The sequence below is a fragment of the Hemicordylus capensis genome, chromosome 2 (genome assembly GCF_027244095.1).
Source record: "Hemicordylus capensis ecotype Gifberg chromosome 2, rHemCap1.1.pri, whole genome shotgun sequence".
Classification (NCBI taxonomy): Eukaryota; Metazoa; Chordata; class Lepidosauria; order Squamata; family Cordylidae; genus Hemicordylus; species Hemicordylus capensis.
This window is the reverse complement of record NC_069658.1, coordinates 220,076,906-220,087,791: the sequence shown is the minus strand read 5'-3', so window position 1 is coordinate 220,087,791 and position 10,886 is coordinate 220,076,906. Positions and strand designations below refer to the sequence as shown.

At 45.8% G+C, this 10,886-nt stretch overlaps 1 protein-coding gene across 1 annotated transcript in view; it reads left to right on the top strand.

The window, feature by feature from the left end:
• The first annotated feature begins 4,612 nt into the window (after nucleotides 1–4,612).
• The window catches only part of LOC128343776 (heterogeneous nuclear ribonucleoprotein M-like), a 133,490-nt gene continuing 127,216 nt past the window's right edge, over nucleotides 4,613–10,886 (top strand). Inside the window, exons 1-3 of the mRNA XM_053293212.1 lie at nucleotides 4,613–4,875; nucleotides 6,619–6,791; nucleotides 10,573–10,626. Coding sequence (XP_053149187.1) covers nucleotides 4,622–4,875; nucleotides 6,619–6,791; nucleotides 10,573–10,626 — 481 coding nt within the window. The 5' untranslated portion in view covers nucleotides 4,613–4,621. The remainder of the gene's footprint in view (nucleotides 4,876–6,618; nucleotides 6,792–10,572; nucleotides 10,627–10,886) is intronic.

Genomic DNA, 10,886 nt, shown 5'->3' with positions numbered 1-10,886 from the left:
TGAATGCCCTCTATATCTCACTGTAGGAGCAGTCTTGCTATTAGCTGTAGAGTGAGCAGCCCTTGAAAGTGTAAGCCCTCGAGCCTATATGTCCATGCTCTCTCAGCTGACAAAGAAACTCCCTTGTTCTCTGTTGCTTCTGAGGACAGGAGTCAGAAATGGCAAGGAAGCAATTTTAGGCTAGACAGTTGGAAGAACTTCCTAACTATATGGGCTGTTCAACTGTGGAACAGCATGCCCTGTGCAGTGGTGGCCTTTACTTTGCTGGAAGTTCAAGGTTAGATGTCCACCTGTCTGCTTGGACTAGAGTATCTTGGGCTGCTCTAGTCCAAGCAGAGTGGTGGACTAGAAGACCTCCAAGGTCCCTTCCAACTCTTGAGGTTCTGTGATAGTAATGGTGGCTGGTTCCTCCAGACCTTTTCCTCCTTTGGTCCTGAGTGTTTGCCTGGTGGTGGAGGAATGTTATCCAGCAAGCAGAGGTGAGGTCCCGTGCAACTCATGGGGGCAACTTCAAGTCCTAGGGATTAATGGCTAGAAACTAGGGCTGAGACCATGATCTGTTGCAGGCTCAGTTCTGTTAGGTTGTGCTTACTACAGCTCTGTGTCCCAGAGAGGGCACCTGTTCCCATTACGAAGGCAGCGGGATGCCAGCTCCCTGACCACCACCTTCTGGATGGAAGCCCTCCAGCCCAGTTCCTGCAAATGCCTCCTTATCTCTTCCTAGAAAGTACCCACCAGCACTCATTTAGTTTGGCCCACAACTCCCCTCTGCCAAGGTGCAGCCGCTGATGTTACCTGCATTACATAAAAACAGCTCTTCTGGATCAGACCCAAGGCCTATCTAGTCCAGCATCCCGTGTCCCACACTGGCCCACAGGCAAGATATGAGGGCATGCCCACTCTCCTGCTGTTGCTCCCCTGCATCTGGTATTTAGCAGCATCTTGCCTCTGAGTCTGGAGGTGGCCTATAGCCACCAGAGTAGTAGCCATTGATAGACCTGTCCTCTGTGAATTTGTCTAAGCACCTTTTAAATCCATCCAAACTAATGACCATCACCACATTCTGTGGCAGAGAATTCTATCGGTTAATTATGCTCTGTGTGAAAAAGTACTTCCTCTTGTTTATTTATTTAATTTATTTATTTGCATTTGTTGGTCCTAAATTCGCCAACCTTCAGTTTCATGGGATGACCCCTGGTTCTAGTATTGTGATAGAGGGTGAAACATTTCTCTCTGTCCACTCTCTCAACTCCATGCATAATTTTATACACTTCTATCATGTCTCCCCTTAGTCGCCTCTTTTCCAATCTAAAAAGACCCAGATGCAGTAGCCTAGCCTCATAAGGAAGGTGCTCCAGGCCCCGATCATCTTGGTTGCCCTCTTCTGCACCTTTTCCAGTTCTACAATGTCCTTAAGATAGGGTGACCAGAATTGCACACAGTACTCCAAATGTGGCTGCACAATAAGATTTGTATGGCATTATATTAGCATTTTTATTTTCAATCTCCTTCCTAATTATCCCGAAGATGGAATTGGCCTTTTTCACAGCTGCTGTGCACTGCGTCAACACTTCCAACGAGCTGTCCACACCCCCGCCCGCCTGCCCACCCAAGATCTCTCTCCTGGTTAGGCACTGACAGCTCAGATCCCATCATCATATATGTAAAGTTGGGGTTTTATGCCCCAGTATGCATCACTTTACACTTTCTGGAGTTGCTCAAGTTTTTTGGTAGATCTTCTCAGGGTAGCAGCAGCTGCTTGGCTGTGCTGCTCCCAGGTGGTGTAACAAGAGATTGCCGGTCTGGGTCCTGTAAGAGGAAGTCTGACCTTTTTCACAAGTGGCCTTGCCTCAAGGGCCAGGAAGGTGGTTGTTTGCAGTGTCTGTGCACATGCATGGGCCATCACAATTTCATCTTGGTCAGCTGTGGATCTTCCTTTACACACAAGCAGGCAAGTTCTTGAACAAAATCCTGAATGCTTTCCCAGTGATGAAATGAACCCTATTTTGACTTGCTTGCCCACAACTATTGTTCCTTTTCATTTTGCATGTGGATTTTAAGCCAGACCTCCCTACAATTCATTAATAGATTTTTTCCCAGCCTCTGCTTCTTTTTGCCCTCATCCTTCTCCTGACACATGTATCTGCTCAAATCTAGCAAGGAGTTTTGCGCTTTCCCCAGCCTCCCCATAGTTGGTTAGGCTTTTGTATTTTTCACAAAAAAATCTGGAATTTAAAAAGAACCCCTAAGGTGGCCAAACCACCCCATGCGAACTGCCCCAGTGTAACTCAGTGGAGCACAATGTTCATGGACTCAGGCAGTTAAAAGACAACTAAGTGGACATTGCTAATGGAACTGTTCAAGAGGGGCTTGAACAAAAAGACTGGGACATTTCTCACCTTGAAGAAATACTTCCTTAAGACAGCCACAACCCCTTCTTCTGAGGGGAAAGATCTTTAAAACTTTCACCAGGCATAGGCAACACATGCACACCAGAAATATACTGCAACATTTTGTTGTGGGTCCATACTTGTACATAAAATTAACAATAACTAGTCTTTGTCCACAACCTTACAATCTGAATAGGCAGACACATTAGGAAAGAAGTAAGGAGAGACAATGGAGGTGCTGAGCTAAAAAGAACAGAAAAAAGGCCTGTGAGAAAAACTGTATCTACAACCACTTCTTAAATTATGGGAGCGACTGAAAGGCTGAAGATTGTGACTTCTTCAGATCAAATGCTGCCAAAGAAAATGGATTTGGGCAGGGAATGCCACCTGTAATTTTTGATCAAAATTAAGTGACTGAAGAATGCAGGACTCTGGGAGGGACAAAGAGAAACAAAAGAAGATGAAAAAACAGGATGGAGCAAGAACAACCCTAACTTTAAATTGGACACAGTAAGAGGAATCTGTGCAGTATAAACCATAGCTTCCCAAATCTGATTGCTGCAGAACAGTTTTGGACTGAATTAAGGTTGAGGCAAACACCACTCATACCCTCCGATCTGAAACTACAGAAAGTTTCTGCTGCAATCCATGTTATAGCCTTAAATGTCCCTGAATTTTTACCTTGCCTCGCTTTGTTTTTGTCTGCCCAGGGTAGAAGTGAGTTCTGCCCATAGAAATCCAAGCTTCTTAGGACAGCTGTTACTGGGCCAGCAGTGTGCCTCTCTTCCCTATGCCCCCTATCCCATCCCCCTTGCAAATGTTAACAGCAATGATGGCTTTCAGAGTTGGTTGCCAACTCTCACTGCATCTATTCCTATAGAACTTTCTCCCAAAATATTTTCACTAAAATCAAGCCATGGAAAACTCCAGGATTGCCTTTAACAGTGAACTGGAGACTGATGCTGATTCCCGAAGATTCTGGACCCTTAAGGCTGGGAAACTATGTACTGAAAGCAGTCCTAAAGACTTTTCATGGCTTGCGGGGGAGGGGGTGGGGGGTGGAGTGGGGAAAATAACCCCTCCAGGACCGTATTATTTATTTATTTATTTTTACATTTATATACCGCCTTTTGTTAAAAGACAACCCCAAGGCGGTTTACAAAAGTTAAAACATACAATAAAAAGGCAATAAAAACATAAAGCTAAAAAATATAAAAACCTATAAAGACAGGCATAAAAACAACACAACAGGTAAAAACACACAGAAGCGGCAGTAAAAACGATGGTGTAAAAGCCTGGGTAAAAAGCCAAGTCTTTACAAGCTTTCTAAAAGCCGTGATGGGAGTCCGAGGAACGAATGGCCACTGGGAGAGCATTCCAGAGTCTAGGAGCAGCAACAGAGAAGGCCCTGGCCCGAGTGCACGACAGCCGGGCCTTTCTCATTGTCGGCACCTGGCGCAGGGCCCCCTCAGATGTCCTTGTCAAGCAGGCAGCAACCCTTGGGGGCAGGCGGTCCCTCAAATACCCCGGGCCCAAACCGTTTACAGTATTCTTCACTGTAAGACCCTGGGACCCTTCATCAACCCCTAATAGTTTATTGGACTTGTGTGAAGCTTTGGCCAAAACGGAATACTCTGCAAAGTCCCCAGAACCATGCAGTGCTCTGCCATGCAGGGAGTCTCAAACCTGGGTCCCCAGCTGTTGAAATACGACTCCCATCATTCACAGCCACAATGGCCTTTGGGCATTGTGCTAAGAATGATGGGAGTTGTAGTTCAGCAAGGAGCCAAGTTTGAAAGCCCCTGCTTTGAGGGAAACGGAGCTTCCTCGAGCTGCTGCACCACTTTGGAAGGAGTACCCAGACTAGTGCCGGGAAGCGTAGCCTCTCCCACTGTTTCCCTCCTAGAAAGGTATTAAAAGCGCAGAAAAATCCTCCGTCCCCTAATGACGTTTTTTGCCACCCTTTTGCTCCCCCAAGCTAGCTGTTCTATCTAGAATTGCCCCTGTTCTATCGGACCACCATGCGCCAAGGCAGCTTGTAAGCTGGGCTCTAGGTCTTTTATCTCTAGATCCAGGCTGCATGGCACTCTGGAACTTTTACTTCTATATAGCCGAGTGGGAGGGGGGCGCTTTGAAAAAGCGGGTGGGGCTGCAGGGGCGTGGCTCCCTCGTGCTCATTGACCGAGAAGAAAAAGGAGGTAAAGGGCGTGAGTCGCGAGAGCAGAGAGCGTATGGCTCCAGCGGCTGCCTCGAGCCCATTGGTTGAAGAGGCAAAAAGGGGGGGGGTGCCGCCGCGGGAGCGCATGCGCACTACGTGCGGCCTAGGCGGGCGAGGATCTGAGGAGAAAATGGCGGCGTCTGTAGTGGCGGGTTCGGCCTCCGCGGTGGTTTCTGAGAGCAGCGCTAAAATGGCGGAGTCCGGAGTGGTGGCGGCCGCGGCGGCCAATGGGGCTGGCAACTGCATCGGGGACGGAGCCCCCAAGAGGTGCGCGCGTGTGAGGCGCCAGTTGCGGGAGGGGGGCATTCAGGTGGATTAGCGAAGATTAGCCCGGACCCCGCTGGGGGTGGGGGGAGAGGAAGAGTGTTCTTATTGAATCTGTTACGCAGTTACGTAGTAACCTTAAATATACCCCACTTTTGCACCGTACCCGTGGAGTTGTTTTCTTTTTATATCACTGCGTCACAAACGAAACATATTAAGGAACAGTGTGTGCGTGTAAAATAAACTAAGGGAGAGTTACTATTTTGTGTGCATCTATACGTATAAAAATATATGTTACTATTAAGTGTGTTTTCCCAGGTTGGTGTCAGAAATGGGGGGCCATCCTAAACTCGGACAGGAGAGCTGGTCTTGTGGTAGCAAGCATGACTTGTCCCCTTAGCTAAGCAGGGTCTGCCCTGGTTTGCATCTGAATGGGAGACTACATGTGTGAGCACTGCAAGATATTCCCCTCAAGGGATGGAGCCGCTCTGGGAAGATCATCTTGTTTCCACGTTCCCTCCCTGGCAGCATCTCCAAGATATTTTTTTTTAGGCATCTCCAAGATAGGGCTGAGGGAGCCTCCTGCCTGCAACCTTGGAGAAGCTGCTTCCAGTCTGTGTAGACAATACTGAGCTAGATGGACCAATGGTCTGGCTCAGTACAAGGCAACTTCCTATGTTCCTAGTTCTCTTCCTCTTTAACCTGTCTTTTTATTTAACCTGTGTTTTTTTGAGGGGGTTGTCTTAAACTTGGAGTCCTCCTCAATTTGCGTGTGTGCGCGCGCGCACACACACAGAGTGTGTGTGTCTATACGGTAAACACATTGTGATCCCAAGGCAGTATATAAAACCTAAATATCATTAAAATTCACTTAAAACAATAAAAACTGAATGATGCCTTTCACAATGCCCCTTTTATTTTTTCAACAACCTTGTGAGCTAGAACAGGCTGAGGGAGATGGGGCTGCTTTAGAAAATTGGCGAGGGTTCAGAGTTGTTGTGCAAGGAGAGGCTTATTGTTATAATAAACTGTAGTACTTTTTAATATTGTGGCACTGTAAACATATATATATTTAACAATGATGAGTCTTGTGGCATAAAAGACTAAACAAATTAAGTCTTCTCACTTTCAGTATGACACACTACCTGCTGTATCAGAGCCTCTGTCTCAACAATATTGTTTCAACAGTATTGTTGATATATAACATTGCCATTAATTCATAATCTCTGGGCTTGACTACTGTAATGTGCTCCAAGGGGATACCCTTGAAGGTGACTCAAGCTTCAGCTAATGCCAGGTGTTACCACAGGCTTCTGCATGTGAGATGATTCAAATGCATTCAGGCTGTTGGCTTTTGTTCTATTTGAGGTAAAGTAAAATGTGCCATCAAGTCGGTTTCGACTCTTGGTGACCACAGAGCACTGTGGTTGTCTTTAGTAGAATACAGGAGGGGCTTACCACTGCCTTATCCCGCGCAGTATGGGATGATGCCTTTCAGCATCTTTCTAAATTGCTTTTGCTCAGTATAGGTGTTTCCCACCTATAGTCTGGGAAACATATCAGTAGGGATTCAATCAAGTCATTTCCCTGCTGCTATTTGAGATGCTTACCTTTTAAACCCCTCATGGCCTACAAAGATGCTCTGCACATGTTCAGTGTTTTTTCTTTTCTAGGGCTGAGCTTTGGGGCTGAATGCTGTCAGAGTTTGGGCTGGGATGTAATTCTGGTCCCTTTTTTTGGTTACAGTGAAAGTGACCGTCCAAATCAGAATGAGAAGAGGAAAGAAAAGAATGCGAAGCGGGGAGGGGGCAGCCGCTTTGAGCCGTATGCTAGCCCGTCGAAGAGATACAGAGCCTTCATTACCAACATCCCCTTTGATGTCAAGTGGCAGTACCTCAAAGACCTGGTGAAAGAGAAAGGTAAATGGCGCTGGGTGCACTCGAGCTGCGTCTGTCCTCCTCTGTGACTGACTTCCTTGTCCAGAAAGCAGGCCTTTGTCTGAGGTGATTCTGGGTAGATGTAGCAATGTTGAGCAACCAAGGTTTTTCGAGGGCAGACCCTTCTGGCGTTGCATGCTACCCGCTGTGCCCCCTGCCCCGGGGCGCATCCTGTGCGCACAGGTGTGTTTGGCATTGGTTAATAATGCTTCAGAGCAAAGGTGCCTTGGAGGCTCTTGGAAGAGGCAAGATTTCTATCATCAGGGCTTGGTATGAGGTTTTTTAAAATGAGAAACCCTTTCACGGGTCTAGACAAGCTGTCCAATTCTGCTGAGGAAGAAAGCAGTCACCTTCTTGGTTGAGGCAGTCTTGCTTTTGTTGTTGAATATTCAGGACAGTTTTAAGAGTGACTTTGGAGGAGGATGAATTAAATCACCAAAGAGGACACCAGTAATGACGTATTGGCTAAGTCATTGCCTGGGCCCAAACACCAGCCCTTTCAAAGATCTTGCAGACTTTAGTCAAATTTGTTTAACAGAGACTACTCAACACTTCCAATGCATCTTTCTTTTGGCCTCTTAAAAAAAAAAAAGTAGCTAGCACGTAACGGGAATCAATCTACAGTTCCTTTGTAGTTGGATAATGACTTTCCCAGCAGGCTTTCCCCTCCCATTTTGGTGGGGAGGGGCAGAAAAAATAAAATCTTCCTCCTACTCCTCCTGGGTCTCTCTCAAATCTGTATAAACTGGGAAACCATCCTGGGCCTGGTGCTTTGAAGCTTAGGGTCCAATGTGTACCTGTGGCTTAAAGTAGAGAATGACAGCTCATGTTCTCTAGAGCCGAAGGCAAGCAAAGGGTTGGACAGATTCACTAGGAGGCCATTGGGGACTGAATGCACAGCTCCAGCAGGGGTGTGGACCATTCATAATTAAATGTGTTAACACCCAGCAGTGTGTGTTGGTTGCACGGAATTGCAGCAGCTCTCAACAGATGGTGGCTATGCAGATGAACTGTCCAGTTTTTTCATTCCCGCTATGGTTTCGTTACACTAATTATGAATGGGCCTGTTGCTTTGGAACTTTGGAACAGTTTTTGACCTACGTAGTGCGAGAAATATTGGCGAATAGGAGTGTCTGTGTGCATGGATATGTCCTCTGCAAGAACCACAGTGAACTTGTTCCAAGTGTGTGCTGGTCTTTCCCCACCTCCAGCTCACGTGGATGTAAAAGGCTGATGTGAGACATTTCCTTTGCAGTTCTGTTCAACTGCTTGTCCCAGCAAATGCTCCTTGGAGCAAAAGGGGAAACCTTTCATTCTCTGCAGAGTTTAGTGTGTGTGTGTATACACAGGTGGGAGTGTTCTTGGGTTTTGTGACTGCAGCTGAGATTTGAGTAACTGGCATTCCTTAAAGCTGCTTTTTCAGTCCCGTCTGCCAAATGATTGCTTGAGTAATTCTATCAATTGTGCGTTGACACAAGTCACCACAATCCCAAGAACCAGGAATGTGGCTCTAAAAATGGCTGGAATTCTGGGTCTTGTATGTCAGAATTACAGGCCCTGGATTCAGATTTGGGAGCAGGTAGAATACTTGAGGTGACCGACTACTATTCCATAACTCAACAATCTTGGGGTATTTAAAGCCCTTAATAGTAACTCTCCGAGGTTTCTTGGCGCCAGTAAGTATGGTTTAGGAGACTTAAGTGTTGTGGTCTGTTCAGATCTTTCACCTGGTGTCTTTGGATGCCTTCTTCTGAAATGTTTAAATGGTTTCCCTCGGTGAAGTCATTCCAGTGTATCACTTGTTGGCGAAACTTAAAATTACAGGTGTGCAGTATGTTTTTCCCTTTCTTTAAAATTAAACTTTGCCAGTGCTCTTGAACTCCTTCCTGTGTTCCAACCAATCCAAAGTTGAACTAGGCTGAGATGGGTTCCACCCATTGTTGAAAGCCTGTGACAAAATGAAGCTGATTCGCTCATGCAAATAGCATCCTAAGACACCTGAAGTGGGATGAATGGGGGAAATAATATTTCTTTCAGTCTACTTAATGTGGTTCTGATTCATGAGCTTCCCTTATTTGGGAGGAATCAGATCTGAGGATTGAAGTTTTGGTCCAAGGACTCAAACTAATTGCATATCTTCTAGTATAAGCCATAACCTTTTAAATTCTGTTTTACTCCATACTGAACAGTTGCAGCAAGCCAGAACTGCAGGTTGGTCAACTCTCAAGATGAGACCTAGCAGGCAACAATATAGATCTAGTTTGCTTCAGTCAGCTTGTATGTACTCACAGCTGTATTATCTTAGAACGTCTTGAGTTCCTCTGGGTGTGTATAGAAATCGGAGAAAAAAGTGAGGTGAACTGGTGTGTACAGTGGCTAAAACATTAAGGTTGGCCCTGAGGAACCCAGAAGCAAAATTATTTCATTCCAGTACACTGAAAAGCGATCCCATGTATGTTGCCTGTAGCTCCTTGGAGAAAGAGTTAGATATAAATGTGCCTGATAATTGGGATCTGCAAATTTAGTCTTGTCTCATTAGCCAGCCATTATTGTGGTTGATGGCAACCAATCCCCTCTCTTCTCTTAGATCCTTTTCCAGCACACAAACAGAGGGCTTAGGAGAGAAGTGGGTCTTCTGTTACTTGCACTGGGATATGGAGATGGTCAGGGCTGCAGAAATCCACTAGCTGACTAGTCTGTGACGAGTGAAAAATAATGCCTGATGAACAATGTATCAACAAAGCTTGATGAGTAAAATATTTTGTCTGACTGATAAACTGAGCCAACACTACTTAATCCCTGGAGATGGTAAACAGTGGGGGCCATTGCTAACTGGGCAAAGAGGCACCTTTTACTGTGGTGATTCTCTTTATTTAGCAGGGGGAGAGTAACTGGCCCTATCCATCCCCAGCACAGTACTTCCAGTGACTGTTGCTGGTGTGTATCTTATGTTTCTTTTTAGAATGTGAGCCCTTTGGGGACAGGGAGCCATCTTATTTGTTTGTTATTTCTCTTTCCCTGAGACATTTTTGGAAGGGCAGTATAGAAAACGAACTCATCATCATCATCATCATCTCCTATTGCTCAGAGGATTTGTTGTTTTCTTTGTTCTCAAAAATGGCAGTGGGAATGAGACCTGTATGGTGCTGGGTGTCCTGCTTGCCAGAGGACTGGGGGCAGTTGCCTTTGGCAAGTAGATTTGTAGATGCCTGCTGATAATTTAATAATGTGTGTCTTAGTAAATTAGGAGGGGGAAAAGTTGCATCTAGGAAGTTCAGGGATTCATGGCTTATTTAGGAACAGCCATTTTCTGAATGGAGTCTATTGTCAGTGCCAGTTCTGCTTCAGGTGGTCTTTCACTGTACAGAATGGAGACTGATCTTGGGACCTGTCATCCAAGTAGCATGCAATTACCCATGTTGGCTTTCAATAGATTTGGCTAAAAGAAATGTGAAAATAGCCATGCAGGCTCTCCATTTCTCTATTCCCTCAGTGATATAGATGTTGAAGACTTGAGGAAACCGAGAATATAGAAATTGCTTGCATGTTAACACGGAAGAAGAAAATCAAGGATGTTAACTCTGGCTTGCATTTACTGCACACCTGTAATCCCAAGTTGTGGTGGATTAGCAAACGTGGAGTGTTCCTGGGCTTTCTAATAAGGCAGAGGCTCCACATAAGGTTGTTGACGACTGTTCTAAATCCCCCTTGTTTTCTTGGCTTTCTCCCTTGGTCTATGTACCGTCTGGAATCTCATTTGTAGTTGGTGAGGTAACATACGTGGAGCTCTTAATGGACGCTGAAGGAAAGTCAAGGGTAAGTCTCCGTGAGCATTTCTTCGTGGATATTTACTACATGACAAATGTAACTGTTATGGTGGTGTGGAACCAAACGAATTTGGGAAAAGTAGCACGTATGTAGAGTGGTTCTATCGTCGGCGCTGTCCCAGAGCTGCTTGGTGGGGGGAGGAGGTGGTGAAAAAGGGGCTTGTTAGGCCCAGCAGCAGCCCCTGCTGTGCTCCTTCGGTGTTGGCTGTATGAATTACGCATGGATCCTTTGTGTACTTTCACTGGTATA